This window comes from Hylobates moloch, unplaced genomic scaffold, assembly GCF_009828535.3.
Source record: "Hylobates moloch isolate HMO894 unplaced genomic scaffold, HMol_V3 SCAFFOLD_20, whole genome shotgun sequence".
NCBI lineage: Eukaryota > Metazoa > Chordata > Mammalia > Primates > Hylobatidae > Hylobates > Hylobates moloch.
This window is the reverse complement of record NW_026652295.1, coordinates 30,434,479-30,454,606: the sequence shown is the minus strand read 5'-3', so window position 1 is coordinate 30,454,606 and position 20,128 is coordinate 30,434,479. Positions and strand designations below refer to the sequence as shown.

At 58.2% G+C, this 20,128-nt stretch overlaps 2 protein-coding genes across 5 annotated transcripts; both read right to left on the bottom strand.

The window, feature by feature from the left end:
* Positions 1-34: 34 nt before the first annotated feature.
* On the bottom strand, positions 35-2,956 carry LOC116460301 (steroid 21-hydroxylase). Its single transcript, XM_032141349.2, has 10 exons — positions 2,564-2,956; positions 2,375-2,464; positions 1,939-2,093; positions 1,730-1,831; positions 1,540-1,641; positions 1,352-1,438; positions 982-1,182; positions 603-781; positions 416-519; positions 35-318 (listed from the first exon to the last, which is right to left on the bottom strand). Exons 1-10 carry the CDS (start codon positions 2,763-2,765, stop codon positions 53-55), a joined length of 1,488 nt encoding a protein of 495 aa, XP_031997240.1. The 5' UTR covers positions 2,766-2,956; the 3' UTR covers positions 35-52.
* A 2,798-nt stretch (positions 2,957-5,754) lies between these two features.
* LOC116460300 (complement C4-B) lies at positions 5,755-19,944 on the bottom strand. 4 transcript variants are annotated; one of them, XM_032141348.2, is made up of 41 exons: positions 19,830-19,944; positions 19,505-19,703; positions 19,099-19,300; positions 18,820-18,890; positions 18,653-18,741; positions 18,352-18,434; positions 18,085-18,181; positions 17,841-17,946; positions 17,611-17,743; positions 17,081-17,196; positions 16,802-16,981; positions 16,474-16,656; positions 16,157-16,342; positions 15,846-16,004; positions 15,468-15,594; positions 15,225-15,299; positions 14,768-14,965; positions 14,565-14,676; positions 14,405-14,475; positions 14,007-14,146; positions 13,684-13,893; positions 13,384-13,435; positions 13,193-13,282; positions 12,848-13,057; positions 12,593-12,668; positions 12,276-12,432; positions 12,061-12,177; positions 11,784-11,955; positions 11,323-11,555; positions 11,080-11,247; positions 10,626-10,685; positions 9,494-9,587; positions 9,210-9,396; positions 9,005-9,095; positions 8,840-8,914; positions 7,261-7,363; positions 7,006-7,095; positions 6,823-6,921; positions 6,560-6,643; positions 6,165-6,297; positions 5,755-6,021 (listed from the first exon to the last, which is right to left on the bottom strand). In XM_032141348.2, exons 1-41 carry the CDS (start codon positions 19,892-19,894, stop codon positions 5,880-5,882), a joined length of 5,235 nt encoding a protein of 1,744 aa, XP_031997239.1. In that variant the 5' UTR covers positions 19,895-19,944; the 3' UTR covers positions 5,755-5,879. The 4 variants fall into 4 exon arrangements, 3 of the variants coding, with proteins under 3 accessions (XP_031997239.1, XP_031997237.1, XP_058288415.1); XM_032141346.2 differs by having other exon boundaries at positions 7,006-7,363; positions 19,830-19,926; XR_009211334.1 differs by lacking the exons at positions 5,755-6,021; positions 7,261-7,363 and having other exon boundaries at positions 6,263-6,297; positions 19,830-19,926.
* Between the last annotated feature and the right edge of the window lie 184 nt (positions 19,945-20,128).

The window sequence follows — 20,128 nt, the reverse complement described above, 5'->3', positions numbered from 1 at the left end:
AGGAGCAATAAAGGAGAAACTGAGGTACCCGGCTGGCATCGGTCCTGCCCCATCACTGGCTCTGGCCCGGGCTGTGGGCCCCCATCTCCCGGGGCTGCAGCCGCACTTGGAAAGGCTGCATCTTGAGGATGACACTGCAGTGGGGCAGGGGCTGCAGGGAGGGCAGGGTGTCCCCGGAGGGCAGCAGCGTGAAGGCCTGCAGCAGTTGGGTCAGCACCACGAAGAGCTCCAGGCGTGCCAGCGGCTCGCCCAGGCACACACGCGCCCCGCAGCCGAAGGCCAGAGCTCTGGAGTTCTTGCCTGGCTCCAGGAAGCGATCTGCGGGCGGGTGGACAGGTGGGTGGGGAGGCGTTCAGCGGCCGCGGGGACCAGCCTCCACCACATTTTCACGGCAGGCCCCCGGCCCCCCACATACCAGGCCAGAACTCATGTGGCCTCTCCCAGACCGTCTCATCCAGGTGGGCACCTTGGAGGTTCGGGATGATGACTGTGCCCTCAGGGATGTCATAGCCGGAGATGCTGAAGGGGGCTGGAGTTAGAGGCTGGCCAGGACCTCCCTGGGCTCGGGCTTTCCTCACTCATCCCCAACCCTCGGGAGTCACCTGCTGGGCCGTGTAGTGCGGTGGGGCAAGGCTAAGGGCACAACGGGCCGCAGGCGCAGCACCTCGGCGATGGTGGCATTGAGCAAGGGCAGCCGTGCACGGTCCTTGTAGGGGACCCAGGAGCTGGAGGCACCAAGGCCCAGTTCGTGGTCTAGCTCCTCCTGCAGTCGCTGCTGAATCTGGGGAATGATCGGGTGGAGTCCTGCCCTAGCAGCCCACAGCTGCCCAGCCTCCAGCCAGTCCCTCAGCCACCCAGTAAGCCTGAGTGCCGGTGAGGCAAGCACAGCCCCAGCCGCACAGTGCTCAGAGCTGAGTGAGGGTGCCCACCGCCCTGGCCAGGCTGCTGGGAAAGAGCCTTTTGCTTGTCCCCAGGGCGCACCTCAGGGTGGTGAAGCAAAAAAACCACGGCCCAGGAGAGCGTGTTTGCCGTGGTCTCAGTGCCACCAATGAGGAGGTCCACTGCAGCCATGTGCACGTGCCCTTCCAGGAGCTGTCCAGAGCCCTCTTCCACGCCCGGCTGCGCCACCCCTTGGAGCATGTAATCCATCATGTCCCTCCACTGGCCTGCCACCAGGCTCTCCTGCAGAGGGTGAAAGGAGCGGGCTGAGCGGCTGGCCTGGGGAGAGGAGTACAGAGTGGCAACAGGCCCATAACCGGGGTATGCAAAACAACCCGCCTCATAGCAATGCTGAGGCCGGTAGCATCACTGGCTGTGGGCCGAGGGGAGGCCGTCCACGCACAGTTCCCACCTTGTGCTGCCTCAGCTGCTTCTCCACGATGTGGTCCCTCTTCTCTATGGCCTGCTTCAGCCTCCGGAGACCTGGATTGGGGAAGAACTGTGGCGGGAAGCATGAGAATGCAGCTGTGGGAAGAAGCCTCTCCCTCCACCCCAGCCTTTCCCCGGCAACCCAGGGGTGTCTAGGCTCCAGGTCCTCACCCTGAGAAAGGGAATCACGTCCACAATTTGGATGGACCAGTGGCTCCAGGTTTTTAACACCTCCTGGATACATTTGTAATAGGCAGGCATTAAGTTGTCCTCCTGCCAGAAAAGGAAGGAGTGCTTTCAGTTCAGGACAAGGAGAGGCTCAGGGAGGGGCTGGGGCTGGGCCTGAGGGGCTGTGAGGCACCTTGATCTTGTCTCCGAAGGTGAGGTAACAGATGATGCTGCAGGTGAGGAGAGAGAATTCCTCCTCAATGGCCACAGGGGTGCCGGCCTGGGCTCTCATGCGCTGTAGAGAAAGAGCGTGAGCTCAGCAGGCCGTTGTGCAGTGGGCAGGGCAGGGGCTACTGTGAGAGGTGAGGCTGACCTGAGGTGGCCTCAGGAGCCCAGCCTTACCTCGCAGAACTCCTGGGTCAGCTGCTCCACCACTGGCTCCATGGAGTCACGGATGCCCAGCAGCAGGGCTGAGCGGGTGAGCTTCTTGTGGGCTTTCCAGAGCAGGGAGTAGTCTCCCAAGGACAGGTCTGGGTAGTTCTTAGACACCAGCTTGTCTGCAGGAGGAGTTGGGGGCTGGAGGGTGGGAACTGATGAAGGCAGCCAAGGGCCTGACCTTCTTCTGCCTCCCCAACCCCTGCTTCCTCCCCGCCAGATATGCCCCCAAACAGCTTCCAGAGACCTGGATTGGGGATGCCCCAAAGGTGGCTCCCACTTGAGGCTCAGGTGGGAGGATCACTTGAGACCAGGAATTTAAGACCAACCTGGGCAACATAGCAAGACCCCATCTCTTAAAAAAAACTTTTTTTAAGAAAGAAAAAATGCCCCCAACCCTTACAGGTAAGTGGCTCAGGTCTGCCAGCAAAGTCTGCCCACTTTTTGACCATGGCTTCCTCAATGGTTCTCTTGGAGTTCAGCACCACCACATCTGGGGAAGAGCCAAAGCAGTGTCAGTGGAGAGAGGACCCTCTCCGCCACCTCCACCTCCTCCTATGGTGAGGGCCAGAGCGAGAATAGGGGCTCTCACCTTGCAGCCCAAGGTGGAGCCTATAGATGGGCCCGAATTTCTGAGTCAGGCCAAGCAGATAGATGGGGAGGTCGGGCTGCAGCAGGTGCAAGAAGCCTGGGGCAAGAGGCGGGAGGTGGAGGCTCCGGAGCTTCCACCAGTTCCACAGCAGGCGAGCGCCAGTCAGCAGGGGCAGCAGCAGCAGCAGGCCCAGGAACAGCATGGCGAGATGCCCGTCAGGGCCCTGAGGTGCTACTTATAGCTCAAGAGCCCTGGCCATCCCTCCTGCTGTGTAGATTGTTTTGGGGCCTCCCTTGACCCCACCTTCAGGTCGCTTCCAATTGTCCCGCCCACAGAGTGGCCCTTTTCTGGAATGGCACCAGTCTCATTGGCCTTGGGACGTCCATATTTCAAAATAATTGATCATCCATCAAGAAGCAAGGAAGGGAAATGCAACCCTGACCTTTCTTTCTGCAGCCAGAGTCAGCTTTCTGGCTCCACATCAACTGTGCAGGCAAGAGTGTCCGCCCCTACCTGGGCCCTCTCCCTCTGCCACCCCACCATGCACCAGTTTACTGGCATGATGTTTGTCTCAGAGAGAAAACGGCAGTCCCTGCCTAATATGCCTTCCTGAATCGCCTGAAGAACAATATGTGATTTGTGTGGGTTGTTAGTTTAAGCTACAGATAGAGTGATACAGTTTAAGCCTGGTTTGCCTGGGGCATTCCAGTACATACAGGTATCCCAGTGTGATTGTTATTAGTGCCTCCTTTCACTCTCAAAAGTGCCCAGAAGACAAAGGAGGAGGTGGTTTCCCGCTGCGGAGTACTAGCATGTACCAGACACTGCTCTAAGTGCTTTGCGGGCACTCACTCAATTCTTCACAGCCATGCTCTATATGCAACGCGGGTATTGTTCGCATGTTGTGGAGGGCAGGATTCCGGCCTGGAAATCTAGCTGTCACATATATACCTTTAGCCACCAGGAGCACCTTTCTTTGGTTGGAAGGAAAACAGACCACCTTGAGCTGGTTTGAGATAAAAAGTAAGGATTGGGGAATTTCACAGAACTCAGGAAAAAAAAGCGGAGGAGGGGACCCCACTGGTCTTAGAAAGCCAAGGACAGGGAACAGAAAAAGCCTGGAGACGGGCAGTTTCCTCGCTCTGTTCCTCTCTCCTCTTTCTTCTCTCCGCAGTCAAGTTTCTTGTGTTTCCAGGCACAGGCAGAACATGACTGCCCTCAGGACTAGAGTCCACAGGTTCTAGTCCAGCCAGGGAGAGTGTGGATTCCCAGCACAACTGGGCATGCCCCACTCAAAGTCTAAAGTCCCCAGGAAGGGGCTGGATAGCCACAGCTGGATCAGGATCAGGGGTCCAGCCCTAATTGGGGAACTGAAGCCATAAGCGGTGGGGGTCCCACTGGACTGACACTCAGAGACCACTTTTGTGGGTAAGGAGGCAGTTTGGGGGTTTGGGAAGAGGCCATGCCAAAGAGGAGTGGCAGGGTTCAGTGAGAGGCCAGGGCCGCCTGGATGGTACGTGAGAGGTCAGAGGCGACCCAGGCCCATGCCTTCCCCCCCATTTCTGGCTCTGTAGCCGGACCCAGGGACCAGCGGGGGTCTCTCTCCCCTCAGAGCTTTTCCAGACTGTGCTACTGCAGAGCTGGAGTCAAGACCCTGGCTGTGCCACCCCCTACATTGGCGAGTTCACTGCTGCTGAATCCATGATCAGGACTGAGAGGGAGAAAACAGGATTGGGATTTCTGGGGTTGGGCAATGACAGCTACTGCGTTCTTCATGGTTGACCTCCCAGACCGGGCCATGTCTTGCTGCAACTGAATCCCTGGCTCTGGAAAATGGGTTTATGCCACCACCATGCTGACCAGCTACTGGGAGAAAGATCTGATGGGCAACCATGTGGGCAAATATCAAAGAGCCTCAGGAAACCTCTGCCACAGTGGGAAAGGTCCAAACTTCTCAAAGTTACATGGATAAGAGAGCGCTCATCGGAAAGGAGCGCACCTGGAAGGCTGGCGTGCTGACTACTTGTCTCACCATCTCCATCTCTTCCACCACTTCCAATCCAAACTCCAAATGTGGTCAATTACATGCAATGTCCCCAAAGGTTCCCTGTCCTGCCCCCCGGCCTCCGGGCCTTTGCATATTCTCCTTCTGCCCCAGATGCCCTCATCTACCCCTGCTCTTTGCCTGGCTCCTTCTCAGTCTTCAGAGCCCCACTTGGAGGCCACCTGCTCCAGGAAGCCTTCCCTGTCCCTGCCTAGCAATGCCCCTGACTGGGTTAGATGCCGCACAGGACCACACTGCTCCCTGACATCACATCTTTCACAGAGGGTGGCGACTGCCCGTCCTCTTATCTGTCTCCCCAGTGATGAGCCCTGGAGTGAGTAGCTGTATCTCTGGCACCTGGCACAGGGCATGGCACGAAGTGAAAGTTTCCTGAATTTCTGTCGAATGACTGGATGGCAGGCTGCTGAACTGTCATGACCTCTATAGAAACTGATCTCAGCAAACCTCTTTGGACAGATTTCAGAGTCATCTCTGAAGACCCCAGGTGTGCCACTAAATGGGGAAAAGCTAGGCAGACGGGGTGGGGAAGGTAGACCCCAGGAGAACAGCGGCTTCCTCAGAGGATTCACAAACACACCAAAGTCAGACATTTGGCTTGTCTGAAACTGGAAGAAGACACTACAGGACCTGAGGATTGCACAACTCCGGGAAAGTCACCTCATGCCACTGATAACAGAACCAAGTGTCAGCAGGCTTTCAACACCCCGGAACTCAGCTAAAATCCACAGACCTCAGAACCGCCAGCAGCACGAGGACAGAGTCGGGGAGGTGTGGCTGGACAACAGCTCATGAGGCAGAAGAGCTGTGTCAGAGGTGTCAGCTGAGCACAAGCCCTGTCTGAGGCCGTGGTGACTGGCGACAGCCAGGCAGTGGAGGGCCTTGGAAGCTGAAGGGTGGTCTTGGCATGGACTCTGGTCCTTGGGGTGCAGGCTCTTGGGTCCCAGTTCTGCTCGGGGTGGTCCTGTGAAGCACTAGACTCCTAGCGGGTCATCTGGGAGGGTCTAGCAGAGCTGGACAGCCCAAGGGTCATCAGGGCTCAGAGAGTCTAAGGTTATGTCAATCTGGCCTGCCCAGAACTGGATCGGGCAGGGGCACTGCTCTCAGCCCTAGCAACACACACTGACACTTTGCTGCCAAAAGCCTTTAATATGCCCTGGTCCAGGCTGTGTTCAGGAAAGCGGACACAGCGGTGCTTCCAGCTTCATGGTTCCCAGGCTCAGGTTCCTCCCGGGGGAGGTGGGAGGGCAGCCCTCACACCTGGCACCCCTGAGTGCCATACTCCTGGAGGAAGTCGTTGAGCTGGGTGCAGGCTGCCCGCTGGCGGGTGCTCCGGCACAGGCGTTCAGAGGGCATCTCCTCGATCCAGCTATTCGAGTCCAGCAGGTACTGGGGGCTGCAGGGGGCAAAGGGGCAGTCAGCAGGGCTCGGGAGGATGGCAGGTGGGAACGGAGAGCACAGGCATCTGGCTTCTGAGGGGCAAGGCCTAGGTGGCGAGGCATGGGGAGGGCAAGAGACTGGGGGGACCAGATGACTCACTGTCCTTCGAGGTCATAGGTGGCCCCATCCAGACCCATGATCAAATATTCTTTCCCAGGTTCCAAGCGAAGGCGGCAAGAGGCTCGAACCAGGAAGTTGCGCATCTGATTAGCAGTGGCCTTGACATCCTTGGCTGCGGGGATGACGTGCGCAAAAGTGGTCAGAGGGGAAGAGTAGGTGCAGGGTGAGCTCAGGCTGGGGGCTCTGTGTAGATCCTCTCATTCCACCTTCGCCATCCCCATGGAGACGTGCCACTGCCTCCCTATTTATGGCTAAGCCCAAGGCTTCTGACAGGCCGAGGGGATTTTCACACTTCCAGATGGTCAGGTCCTCGGCCACACCTCAGCCTCCCTGTCTCCCCCCAGCCCTGCCCGCCTCTCCGGTTCGCTTCATACTGAAGTGCAGGACTTGGGTGATCTTGGTCTCAAAGAGGCGGAAAGCAGCTCTGCTGTCTTCTCGGAGAACCTTAACCTGGAAGCCTAAGAGGTTAGGAGAAGGGGGAAAGGTGAGTTACTTTGAGGCTAAGAGGGCAGGAAGTTGGTGTCAGAGCAAACAGGCTGCGTGCATGACCTGTAAGAGGAGCAGACTACACCCAGAGAGACCAAAACAGCCGGTCCCCAAGGGAGGGTCAGGCCAGGGCCTTGGTGGGAAGACTGACCGTACTCCACACGGGGGTAGTAGCAGGCAAACTTCATCCTGTAGCCATCCTCATCCTGCAGACCCCGCTCCAGGGCGCGACGCTGGCGAGGGCACTTCCCTGAAGTTGGGGGCCCCATCAGACAGTGCGGGGGGCGTCCGGCCATCCCGCCTTCACTGCCCCACCCCAGGCCCTCAGTCTCACCCTCAGCACACTGGCAGACTTCAGCAGAACACAAGGTGGCCAGGAGTCTGCTCTTACTTGGTGCCCCGTAAAACACAGAACATCTGCGCTCTGGAGAACAGAGAGGAGTTAGGGCACAGGCCCCTCCATTCTGCCTCCTCAGTCCCAGGGAGCCCCAGGGCTCTCTGCCCCCATCACTACCCCAGTGTCCACCGTCCCATAGGAGGTCACCATGCCAAAGCTCTCCTGAATTCCAGGGTGTCCTGCAGTGCTCACCAGGGTTGTAGTAGTCATACAGGGTTGCACTGGCCGGCTGCACCAGCCCCACCGGCACTTCCTGCACAGCCTCAAAGCCCACGCACTCCCGGGAGGTGGGGACCTGGCCAAGCGTGGGGAGGAGAGATGAGGGACCCACTCCCTGGGCCCTGCAGCCCTCTGTACTGGGTTTCCTTGGCCTGTTTTTGTTTGGTTCCTGTTGGCCTTCTCTCCAGTGTCCTTCACATTCTGTTACCTTCTTACTCAGAGAACTCTGAAAGCTGCTCCGCAAGGTCTCTGGTGACTTCACTTCCCAGAGGGTGACCTTGCCCCAGTCTTCACTGCCCCAGGCCCTCGGCAGAGTCTTGCATCATGGACATGTTCTCTGTGAAACTGTCCCTAAGCTAAGGGTTAGCTTCTGGACCACTCTTGGTTCTGACCTGGTCATTTCTTACGTTCCCTCCTTCGGAACTTCCTTCCTCAGTGCTCCCCTGTGGGGGTCTCAACCGCTCCCTGGCTTCCACCAAACCAATCCAGGCTGATGATTCCCAAACTGAACTTGCAGCTCCATCCTTGCATTAGGATTTTGGCAGGACCTGTAAGTTCTCCAAGGCACTCTGCCTGCCCCCAAACCCACTCACCCTCCTCACAACCTCATCTTTGTCATGGATACAACTGGGTCCTCCTTTATTTGCCACAACCTAACTGCAGGTTCTGTCATCCTGCCTGACCCCCTGACTCAGGTCCCAGGCCTGACTCCTCCTCGTGCCCACGTGGGCCCAGTCCACACGGTGCGTGCCAGTGTGGCTGCTGCGCCGTCAGCTCCCTATCCGGGAATCTCGCTGGCTCTGTGTTTTCCATTGTGTTCAACCCAGATGTGTCAGCCAGGCTTCTCCAGCTGATGGGGGCTGGCCCCTCTGCACACACTGGGTAGGGGTCTCCCTGACCTATAAACAGCTGGCTAATGAAAGCCACCACATCTTTCTCACATTTTCTCCCAGAAGTTACAGTAAATATTCAAAAAAATTTTTTGAAGGCCGGGCATGGTGGCTCTGGCCTGTAAATCCGGTACTTTAAAAGGCCTAGGCCAGAGGATCGCTTGAGGCCAGGAGTTCAAGACCAGCTTGGGCAACAGAGCGAGACCCTGTCTTTACTAAATAAATAAATAAAAATGTTATGAGGGCCGTAAGAGGGTTGATAACTATTTTAGCCTAATAAGGTCGTGAAAAGACAAATACAATTATCATCTATGGCCACCATCACTTTGTAAAAGAAAATACAATTGAACATTAAAAAAAGATAGGAAGTTCAACAAAAAAACAAAGGCAGCCCCTCAAGCTGAATAAAACCAGCTTTATGAAAGGCTCCCTCTCAAGCCCCGAGGGTCCCCACTGACTGGCATCGGTCCCTGCCGCCTGCAGTTCTGCCCCTTACTCTGCTGTGTCTCACGGGCTCACATTCTTGTCCTTCTCTCTGATGACATCACAAGTTCTCAAGAGCACCGGCCGCTGACACAGCTGTTTCCTGAGAAACCTCCTAACGCATACTCAGTAAACCCGGTGCCATCAAGTCTCTTCCTGTGTCATCTCTCCCCACTCACCGAGTCAAAATACAGCAGGACGTGGGGCCCCTCAGTCTCAAAGTGACTCACGTAACGGTCAGAGAGGGAAGTCAGCTGTGGAAGAGGGGAGTTGGTCACAGGCCCTGCACATGACAGGGCTCAGTACCTGGGACAGAGGGGGTTGCCCTGGGTGGCTGACCGCACCTTCTCCAGGTCAGCACGCAGGGCATGGAATCCACTCAGGAGGGTGATGTCCGCAATGGCCATGCCAGACAGCTCCACCTTGCCGTTCCGCCTGCGGAGACATGTGAGCTGTTGTCCAGGTTCTGCCTGCGTGGGCTCCAGAAGCCCAGCCCCAGCCTGGGTCCTGCCCTTCCTCCCCTGGCCTAGGGCAGCTCCCGGCGCCCACCAGATGCACACGGTGTAGTGCACCCTGGACTCCTGCTCCTCCACCACCTTGGGCGCCTCCCTCCTGCGGCGGTTCCTCCGACCCTCAAACAGCTGCAGGGGTGTCACGGGCTGCAGAGGGGCATCTGGGTCATCCTTGGCTGGAAGCTCATCGTACTCATAGTCCTCATAGTCCTCGTTTGCTTCCACTGCATAGGGAAGCATTGTGAGGAGGGCTGGGATGGCCACCCGGCTCCCTGCGCCAGCCCCTGCCGGGCCCCAAGGCCTCCCAACCCCCACACTCACTCGTGTACTCGACATGGCCTTTGACCGTCACTTCTATCTGCAGGTCCTGGCAGGTCGTGTTCTTCATGTCCAGGACATTGTAGATACGAAGGACCTGGCTCAGCAAGGGGCAGGGAGAGGACGCAGGACATGTGAGGCCACAGACCTCTCTGGTGCCATACCTAAGGGCATCTCCCCAGGCTACGGGATTTGAGGCCTTCAGCCCCTTTTCTTCCCCGTCATTGCACAGTCCACACACACAAGTGGCACCACATTCGCCACAGGTGCCGGGTGAGACAGAGAGGTAAAGAAGCAGGGGCCTGCCCCCAGAGGCCAACACTCTAGACTGTGCTGGGAAGAGGCTGGACTGAAAAGCTCAGGAAAGGCTTCTGGCCAAGGCTTGAAGGAGGAGAAAGAGCTTGTCCTGTGGGCCAAGAAGCAGGGAAGGACAGGAAAGGCAAGGGGATCTGTGTAGACAAGGAGATCTGTCTGGCCGGAGAGGTGGGCAGAGGCCCAGCCATCTGAGCCATGGGCAGCGGGGAGTGACTTTTCCCCAAGGCTGATCTGGCTGGGGCTTTTGGAAGGTCAGTGTCACTGCTGTGTGGACAGTGGATCAGACAGGGGAGACAGGAGGTAGAGAGAAGTTCCAGGTAGGGAGAAGGCCGTCTTAGCACAGAATCTAGGATGCAGCACCAAGGGCCACAGGCAGCAGGGGAGCAGAGGAGGAGTCACTAGGGACATAAGGACAGGCTTGGGAGAGGGGCCACTAACACAGCCTCTAGAGTAGTGGCCAGGCTCCTGGCTGCGAGGGGCTCCCATCAGCCAGACAAGAAACACAGAATGAAGAAGGGCTTTGGGACATGCCTCATCTGAGGTTCTGTGGGAGTGGGAAGAGTGGGGCCCATGGTTTAGGGAAGAGGCCTGGGCTGAGGAGTGGGATTCGGAGCCATCAGCACTGAGGCGGGTAAAGGAAACAACAGGTACCCAGAGATGGGGAGAGCAAGCAGGGGGAAAACACCCAGGACGGAAGCACGGGACACCAACCCTGAGGTGTCTGCCTCCTTCCCCGGACCATGCGCCTCTGCCCACAGGCCTCTCACTCCACACCCTCTCCTACGCCAGTGCCTGGCCCCGCCCCTTCCCTGGCCCTCACCTTCAGGGTTCCTTTGCTGTTTCCTCCCACCTTCACATTGATCTTGCTGCCCAAGGAAAACTTTCAGCAACAGAAAAGGGAAGGCGATGTTAGAAGGGCACAAGCAAACCTGTTTTTGCGGCTCCAATAACTTATCTCCTTCCTCAAAACAGCCCCACTTCCTCTCCCCACCTCACATTTCCACAAAGTTTACACCAGCATGTGAATTATCTCACTTCAGCCTTCCAATAACCCTGTAGGGTGAACTCTGCATATGTTACTCTACAAGTGAGAAAACTGAAGCTCAGAGCTCCAGGTCACACAGCCAGGAAGTCAGTCTTCCCCCAAAGACCCCAGGAAGAAGTGCTGCAGGGATTCCACTGGTGGGAGGGTGGGGACAGCTTCTGGCCTGGCCACAAGGCCCAGGTGTCCTGGCTACCCAGGCGAGGGAGTGGTTCACCAGGGAGTGGTTCACCTGCAGCTCCTCCTCCAGGCCGCGAATCTGGCGGTTGTTCAGCTGCAGCGCATGGGACTTGAACCCATTCCGGCCTGTGGAGCTGAGAGTCACATTGAGTCCCCTCTCCTCAGTGGTGTGGGAGGCAATCCAGTAGGCAGACAGGGCATCCAGGGCAATCACCGTGTCCTAGGGAGGTTAAGCCAGGACTCAAGCCCTTGGTCTCAGGACTACCCACCCCCAGAGCCCGGGTGCGGCCCCTACTTGGGTACTGCGGAATCCCCCTTGGAAGCTGCCCTGATGGGTGAGCCAGGCCGCAGCCTGGTCTGCCATCTCTGCTTTGCCCTCGTGAAGCAGGAGGTGCAGCAGGGCGTAGGCTGTGGTTTCAATCCACAGGGCTGGGGCCTGGGGCATGGGGTCGGATGGGTTGTGAGGAGCTGGGGTGGGCGACACGGCATTGCTCTGAGAACCAGTGACTGAGCCCCAGTACAGGTTATCTGGAAGTGAAGGGAGACCACGAGTAAACAGGAAGGCAGGGAGAAGAGCCTGGTCCCCTGGCCCTTAGCCACCCGCTGCTGGGCTCTCCTGATTCTCCCCCAATCCACCCCTGCTTATACCTTCATTCCTCCTCTGAGTCTTCATCCAGCCTCTCCCTCTGGGCACACTCAGGGATCCTAAGGTCCCCTGGGCCTCAGGCTCACTGCCAGGAGCCCCTCACCCCTTACCTCCAGTCTCCTGGGCCATTGCCATGAGGTTGTTGTGGGCAATACCCCGCAGGTCTGCAGGGGCCTTGGTCAGTGTCAGGGCATAGGCCGTGATGGCAGCTGCGTGGGCACCCAGGAGCCCAGCACTTGCTTTCTCCCCCAAAAATGAGTTTGCCTTTGAGATGGAGGCTTCCTGGAAGAAAACGGGAGGAGGGTCTGGGGCCTGGACCCCTGGGTTCCTGAGGAAAAAGTGGGAGAGCTGGGGGCCAGCAGAGGGCAGCAACGCCACTGAACTTACCACTCTCTGCTTCAATTGCTCTGCACCCTCATCCTGGAAGACGGCCAGCCCATGATGAAGGGCGATGGTCACAAAGGCTGTGAGTGCCACAGTCTCATCATTGCCCACCAAACCCCCCTAGTGAGGGGAGAAAAGAAGATGTCAAACAGTAGGGGGAAGGGGCAAAGAGAGTCCTCCAACAGGCGCTCCTTGGGCCAGCCCCAGCATGCCCGCACCTGCATGCCCCTGTGTATCACTGGAGAGAGGTCCTGGAACGAGCCATCAGCCTGCTGCTGGGACAGAAGCCAGTTAGACGTCTCCTGCAGTTTCTCAGGCGAGCCTCCTACCTGCTCCTGGGCCAAACTCAGGACCTTCAACACAAAGGCTGTGAGCCTGGACGGGAGGAAAGGAGGGTTGGGGATAAGGACTTGCTTATCGTTATGCCCACACCCCCAGGTGCCTGGTTATTTACCCTCCCATTGTACCAGCTCTGTCCCGCCCCTGTCCCGGCCCTGACCCCCTCAGAGCCCTGGAACCCCTCTCCCAACCTCACCAGGTGCTGCTGGCCCGTGACAACCAAGCCGCATAGGAACCATCCGCCTTCCGAAACTGCTGGATCCGCATGTAGCCTTGGAGAGGAAAGGTGGCCGCTCAGGTGACACTCACCCTTCTGCTGTTTGAGCCCAAGGCCATGCTCCCCATCCCCATCAGGGGCCTCCTTTCTTTCCCTCTGTAGCCTCCTGGGCTGTCCATCTTCCAGTAACTGTCCTTTCCTGGCCCCCCTCCTGCTTGCCCCTGCACCCAGAACCTTTCTGGATCAGATCCACAGCGTGGTCCTTGGTCTCAGGAGGCAGTGTGCTCCACTGCTCTGTCTTGTCCAGGTAGCGGGAAGCAGCCAGTGTCGGAGCCAAGTAGATCATGGTTTGCTCCCCACAGCCTTGAGGAAGCCTCAAGAGGGAGGCCACGCCTCCTGGTGACAAGGCCCCCTCAGAGCCTAAAGTGTCCAGTGGATCTGAGGCTACATGGGAGGGAGAGGGTGGAGGTCTGAGGACCCTGCCTCAGAGGCTCACGGGGAGTGGGACCAAGTAGGGATCCACAGGTCTCACATGAATCTGAAGGTGGCCACTGGGAAGGGACTAAAGGGCACTCCCACCTGTAACCCTGACGTAGCTGTTGAAGTCCCCATCAGGGATCATATTGGGATCAGAGTTGCCAGGAATTTCCAAGGTCCGGCCTCGGTGGTCTGGGGAAATGGGGGAAGTTGGCAGCCTGTCCTGCTGTCCACATCCCCCACCACCTGTACCCACTTAGGAAACCAATGGCTGGAGGTAGAGGGTCACTCACCCAGGGGGTTGAGTTCATAGACCAGCTCCTCTGTATGGATGGCCCCTTCCTTCTGTCTCAGGGAAAACATGGTTGTGAGGTCACACAGGACTACCAGCTGGCTGCCCTGCCAGCGCAGACTCCCCCAGGACTTTGAGTTTCAACTCCAGGGACAGAGTTGGATCAGAATTGTAGAAGATGTGAACAGACCAAGGCATTGGTTTGGGTGTTGGGCCCCTGGCCTGGCCACCAGAGAGAGTGCTGAGGGTGGAGGACAAAGCTGGGGGCCCGGGGACTTATATTCAGGGGTGCTCCATTCACCTCAATCTGCAGAACCTTGGACACTGCATCTCCCACAGGGAATTCGAAGGACCCTCGAGCCACCACCTTCAGGGACACAGCGGCAGCTGCCGTGGGCACCACAGAGAAGGCAACAGGCCGGGCAGAGCCCGCAGGCACCAGCACCTGCTGGGCCAGCCCTCCACCCCCAGCCAGGCACAGCCCCTCCACTGGGGACACGTGGACGCTCACCTGAGGGCAGGAAAATGAGGATGGCCAGAGTCCTGGCCCGGTTAGGCTCCCCACCCCTCACTGGGCCCTGGCTCCCCCAACTCCTGTATGCTCAGGCTCCCACAGGGCCTCACAGTCAGGTTTTTATCCAAGTAGTTATAGAGGACAGGCCGCAGCTCCAGCTGCTCAAAGCGGCGGACAGACATGGGCAGGCGGAGGTGCAGGTGGAACTCGCGGAACACCCGGAGCTGGACTGGGGTGGCCACACATAGGCCTGAGGGAAGGGAAGCGTGGGTGGAGGGGCAGAGATCAGAGGGGCCATCAAAGCTTCAGGGCCACAGGAGGGAGGGGTGGGGGTGACCCAGCTCTGTCTCAGTCTGCCTCTGCCCTCTGGCCCACGCCAGCTGCACGCTGGCACAGACCTCCCCGGATCACTGGACCCTCTTCCTACACTAAAAGCAAAGGGAACAGGGAGCTGGGGTACAGGGAAATGGAAGCGGGGTCACCTGAGGCCCAGACAGGGTGACCTCACCTTTGGTTTTGGACAGGCTCAGGCCATGGATCTCCCACGTGGTCAGAGAGTCGGGGAGCCACAGTGTCAATCTGTGTAGGGAAAGGCAGAGAAGGCCCGTCATACCCTGGCTGGCCCCCAGACACAGCGCAGAGACAAGGCTGGGCCGACAAACACTCACATTTGAAAACGGTCCACTGTTTCCACTCTCCAGAGCCAGTTCTCCGGGAAGAAGCTGCGCACGGGAATGTCATCCTCATCAATCAGGTCCTCCTCCTGCAGGATCTCCAGGGCTGGGGGACCACGGTGGACGGGAGTGAGGAGGGGGCCGTTCTGCCTTTCCAAGCGCCACCACCTGTGCCCTAGCCCCACCCAGCCTCTCACCTCGTTGGAGGCCCGCCTGGCCCCTGTCCCTGCTCTTCTTGCGCAGACTCTCAGCAAATTGGCAGCAGGACAGAAAGGGCTCCCGGCAGTCTGGCTGCTGCACGCGAGCTGCCCGCTGCTCGCAAGAACGCATCATGGGCAGACGTGTCACCCCATCCTGGCAGCAGCGCTTGGCTGTTGGGGAAGCATACTGACCCACTGCAGGGCCAGATGGGGGTGAGCATGAGAGGACAAAAAGACATACACCTCAGCCCCCGCCCCGACCCCTTGAGACCAGCAACATAAGAGAGGCTGGTGGAGAGAGCTGCCGACCCTTCCACTTGTAATCCCGGAATTCGGATCTCTGGCCCCAAATACCACACACTGGTTCAGCAAGAGCCAAAGGGCAGAGAGGCAGACCCCCAACCCAGATCCCAGGTGGAGAGCCCAAGCTACTGCCTAGGCACCCGCAACTCACATTTCTCATTAATCGCCTTTTGGAAGTTCACGTTTCTCTTTTTCCGGGTTGTCTTCTCCTTGGGACAGCTTAGTCCTGGTAGAGAGAAAGGCTGCAGTCCAGCCGTCAGGCACTCAGCCTCCTCCCCTCCTCCCATTCCCCAGCCCAGCCCTTCCCGCCCCGACTCTTCCTAGCTGGCCCCCTCATGCCCTTCCTCCTTCCTTATCTTCCCACCACCCACTCCCCTTCCTTCTCTATTCTCACTCTTTCTGGATAAGGTCCATTGGTCTCCATCAGAAAAGGCCAGGCCCGCTGCCTGGAACACCTGAAGGGCACTGTCCCCACCCCCAGGACCACAGCCGAGGTCATAGCTGTTCATAACTTCAAAGACCTGCAAGAAAGGCAGGAATGCTAGGAGCCAAGAGTGGCTGAGGGGCAGGACTGAGCACTCGGCACAGGTGAGAGGGCAGCGCATGGGGGGACAGGAAAGGATACAGAGCCAGGAGATGGAGACCACAGGGCCAAGTGGGGAAGAGTCTGTGGGGAGCCTCAGTGGGATCCAGGGGCTGTGCCCAGGGCTCAGGGAAGCAGGGGAATGAGCCATGGAGGGGCGAGAGGACTGAGGAGAGGGTCTGGACAAACCTTGCCCATGTTGAGGGGCTTGTGGGACTTGCTGCCTGCAGCATACAGAGCTGTGTCCAAGGCTCCCAGCGCCACCAGGGCTAGGGAGTCGGTTTCTAAGTGGAGCTTCACGGACTCCCCGTTCCGGTACTGCTTGGCACCGTCCACGCTGAGCTCCAGCTGGCAGGGGCGGGAGGCGGGGTGGTCAGAGTGGGAGAGCTTCCTTCAGTCCCGGTATCCTCACTGGCCCCAAGCTAAATCCATGCCCTGTTGGCAATCACCCTGTCCTCAACCCCCTCAGCACAAGTGCCACCTCTCCTGACCCCAGTCACCTTGCCCTCGCAGGCCCCAGCCTGGACATCCACTCGCAGGGAGTTGGCCACTGGGTGGTCTCCATGGTAGTAGAAGGCGACAAAGTAGAAGGAGGGTGCCAGGTGATGGTCCACAAACACCGAGACCGAGGTCAGGGTCCTCTTGGGCTCTCGATTCATGAACACGATCCGCCCTCGGGATAGGATCTGGGCCAAGAAGGGGAGGGACAAGAGTGGTTGCCTCTTCATGGGACAGCCCCAGCCTTGAACCCCCCAGCCCCACCCAGAGGGCTCTTCCCTGCACCCCAGCCCTCCTTGACTCCCCAGCTCATGCACACCATGTAGTAGTAATGAGAAAAGGTGGCCCCACTGCCCACGGCTCGCAAGTTCAGGTTCAGAGTGTCCCCAACACGAGGAGGTCGAGAATCCGGCCGCTCAATAGACAGAAACCCGGGGCCTCCTGAAGGTGGGGCTGCCACAGTGAGCCTGGCTATTGCTGGATAGGGGGAGCCTGCAGATACCTGGAGAGGGGGTCAGGTGCGAATAGGGTAGTAGCTCAGAGCCAGGTACCCCACCTTCCCCCCAAGTCAGGCCATGGATCCTTGGGACCCCAGCTCACCCTCCTCCCCTTTCCCCACCATCTCCCAGGGGTCCGAGGAGTCCTACCGAGAGCTGCAGTTCTGAGATGGTCTGAGGAATAATGATGGGAATGCTGACTTGGCCGCTCTCATCTGTGTTTTGTTGAATGTCCCGGACTTCAGGAACAGACCCAGGAGAAGACACCGTGGCAGAAACTTTGACAGGAATGCCAGAAGCTGGGGAGCCTGACATCTCATGGACCAAGGCCTAGGCAGGTAAAGGAGGGCAGGCAAAAGAGAGTGGTCAGACCCTGAGCCCTCCTAACTACCACATCCTCTCTACTCATCCTTCCCCTCTGGAAGAAACCTGCAGCAGGAAGGGGGCTCCAGGCACAAGGTGTCGCTTGGTCTTGCTAAGATCCAAGGAGAAGGGAGATGACACAAAATACCAGGATGTGAGCTCTGCCTCCTCCATCTCCCCACCTGCAAGACAAAGGACAGAGAGAGGTGGGGGACAGAGCCCAAGAAGAGAGGGCCAGGAGGACAGGTGGGGAGTGGCTTGAGTGGTTCCCTCCCACAAGACAGTGAGCTCCCAGGGCACAGGCTGCCGAATTCCTGTCTGTGCATGCTGAGGCCCAGCACAGACAGGAACAACACATGTCCACTGGGGAAGTGAATGAATGAGCAGAAAGAGCAAATAAATAAATAAACTCAGCCAGGGAAAAGGGATGAGTCACAGAGACAGAGCTGGAGAGAGACCAGGTCTCCTGGATGTTTCCTGGTTTTGAGTCTGAGATGAGGTGGGAGAAGTGGGGTGGTGTTGGTGCTGGAGGGAAAAGGGTTAGTTCAGTGGTCAGAGGCAAGGGTCTGGGGTTACAATAAGGGAAAGTCACCCACCTGGAGACTCAATGATGGCTGCAGCAACGTAGAGGCGCAGCCCCTGGAGGTCAGTAATGCTCATATTCAGCTTCTCCAGGGCATCCTGGAACTCTGCCTTTGAGAGGGAGATGTGGCTCTGTCCATTCACCAGCTGGGGCATAGAAAGAAACAGGACATAGTGTGAGACTGAGTCTCCCACCTCACCTCCCTTGCCCCTTCCCCTCCCCAGCCCCTATTCTCCTTCCTACCTTGGTCTGACTCTCCAGCCCCCGAAAGAAAGTCTTCTTACCATCCTCATCTAGGAGTCCAAAGCGCACATATGCCACCCCCTGCACTGGCTTCCCATAGATGTACCTGTTGTGGCAGAGAGAAGAGGGTGGGCCAAGGGCTGGGGGGAATAATGGTCTGAGGGCAGGGAAGCAGGAGCCCATTCATACTGAGTAAGGAGCAGGACCCAGTGCTGGTGGGCAGAGGTGGGGAGGGAGGTATTACCTGGCCTGGATGTCTAACTGCATTTCATCAAGATGGCCTGGCACCGTCAGGATGTAGGGCTTTCCAGGGGTGATCTTCACCTCAAAGTTGGGAAGGACTGACCCAGGGTGAAGGGATAGGCAGGTCAGACTCCAGCTCAAAGACTCCCCTCCGCTAAGGGCTGTGGTACCCATATCTCCCTGCCCTGAGCTGCTCCCACTCCCTCTCCTTCCACCCTTACTTCCTTCAGGAAAGCAGCTGCCTGTCGCTCCAATTTCTAGCTCTCACCATATTTCTTCACCTCAAACTGGGTGCTGCTGTTGGATTCCAGGCCATCTGAGAATCGGGCTGAGATCTTCCAGGTCCCTGGCCTGAGAAAGGACAAGGAAGGGGCTCAGCTCATCTGTACAGTGGGGCATGGAGAGCCAGCAGCCTGCTTCCCTGGGAAGAGGACTGTGGGGGTTAACCAGAGGCTCAGGAGGCTGAGGGTCAGGGCATCTCGGGACGTGCCTCTGTGTGGAAGGTGGAGAGCCTAACAGGAATTGGGTTGGTGTAGCTTGGGGGCAGCCCCCACATTGGGAGCGCTCACTCTGAGATGTCTGGGATCACAAAGTCATCCTGGAAGATGGACGAGGGCATGTACACCTCCTTCTTCCGCACGCGGAGGCCGTGAGAGTTCTGCAAGGGGAGAAGTGGTCACAGGCAGGAAGTCACGTCAGTGGCCAGGATCAGGAAAGCCAGAGGTCGGGGACTCACCTCCACCGTGACTGTGATGGCGTCAGTGCTCGGGCGCATCTTTTGATCCAGAGCAAAGACCCGGTACCGAACTGGGAGTGGAGGAGGAGAGAGGTGAGCAGGGGTCCATGTGCAAGGGGAGAGTGGGTCCAACTCCACAGAGGGAGCAGGGGACAAATATTTCCTAAGCACCCCTCCTGTGTGGCACTTTCTTTCAGGTTATCTCACTAGGGGGCACCAAACTCATCCTGAGAGGGCTTGGAGGGGGTTAAAGGTTGAGGCCCTGGGGCTGAGACTCACCCCGCTGGCCAGGGTTGTAAATGGGCTGGTCCGTCTGCAAAAAGAGGTGCCCCCGGCGAGAGGAGAAGAGCAGGTTGATACCCTGGATGTTTGTCGTTCTGGACAGAGAGTCCTTTAGCCATGGCGACTGGGCCACCAGCTGGACCTCAGGGCCTCTGAGGAGTTGATGGAGGCCACAGCTCTTCGCATCTTTCAAGGGCACCTGTCAGGAGAGGGAGAGGGAGCAGGTCACAGAGCAAGAGAGAGCTGACCAAAAAGGACAGAGACCAAGGGAGAAACATGGAAGGAGAATGCCAGGGTGGGAAGACAGGAGGGGAGGAGGCCAGTGGGAAGATGAAGACACAAGACAGATGGGAACAGGGTGGGAGGCCCCCACAAGCAGCAGGAGGGCATGGGGTCTGGTTACCTGGAGACTGAGGAGTGCGAAGTCTCTTTCTGAGCTAAGGGTGAAGTCCACCTTTGGGGAGCAGGGGACGTTATTATGAGATGGGTTTCTCAGGAACACTGATCCTTTCACTACCTGTCCTCGGGGCACATCCTGGAGCTGCACCCCCACCGACAGGGGGACCCCCAGATGAACCACAGAAGGAGAGAACAAGAGCAACCTGGGGAAGAAAGGATCAGCAGTCAGACTTCGCTCTGACCCCCCCACCCCTGCTCTCCCTCACCCCTGAATCGGGTCGTTGCCAGCCCTGCCCCAATCCAAGCACCCAGCATCCCGCCTCCAGGACCTGGGCTTCTGCAGAGATAAGGTGAAGAAGCTGGATGCCCAGATCAGCCCCCAGAGGAGCCTCATGGCTGGAGGATCCAAGAGGGGTTAGATCCGTCTGTTGTCTGCTACCTTCTGGCCAAGCTAGGGCTTGGGGCAGAGTTGACTCTGGACCTTGCTCCTCCCCCAGCCCAGCTAAGCTGGGAAACCACGTGACAGCCAAGAAGTGCAACTGGCCTCAGGCCCAGTGTTGTGGGGGCACCCCGACACCTGAGTCTCCAGGGGAATCTCTGAATCTTGGCCCAGAAATAACCCTGTCCT

What these genes read in the sequence shown, in the direction of transcription:
- LOC116460301 (XM_032141349.2), bottom strand. Translation starts at nt 2,765, where the DNA reads ATGCTGTTCCTGGGCCTGCTGCTGCTGCTGCCCCTGCTGACTGGCGCT. An exon ending in AGCAGCTGAGGCAGCACAAG is followed by an intron (nt 1,183 to 1,351) that starts GTGGGAACTGTG and finishes CACCCTCTGCAG; the next exon opens with GAGAGCCTGGTGGCAGGCCA. An exon ending in GCCACATGAGTTCTGGCCTG is followed by an intron (nt 319 to 415) that starts GTATGTGGGGGG and finishes ACCCGCCCGCAG; the next exon opens with ATCGCTTCCTGGAGCCAGGC.
- LOC116460300 (XM_032141346.2), bottom strand. Translation starts at nt 19,894, where the DNA reads ATGAGGCTCCTCTGGGGGCTGATCTGGGCATCCAGCTTCTTCACCTTA. An exon ending in AAAGGCGATTAATGAGAAAT is followed by an intron (nt 14,966 to 15,224) that starts GTGAGTTGCGGG and finishes CTGGCCCTGCAG; the next exon opens with TGGGTCAGTATGCTTCCCCA. An exon ending in AATGGCCCAGGAGACTGGAG is followed by an intron (nt 11,556 to 11,783) that starts GTAAGGGGTGAG and finishes CTTCACTTCCAG; the next exon opens with ATAACCTGTACTGGGGCTCA.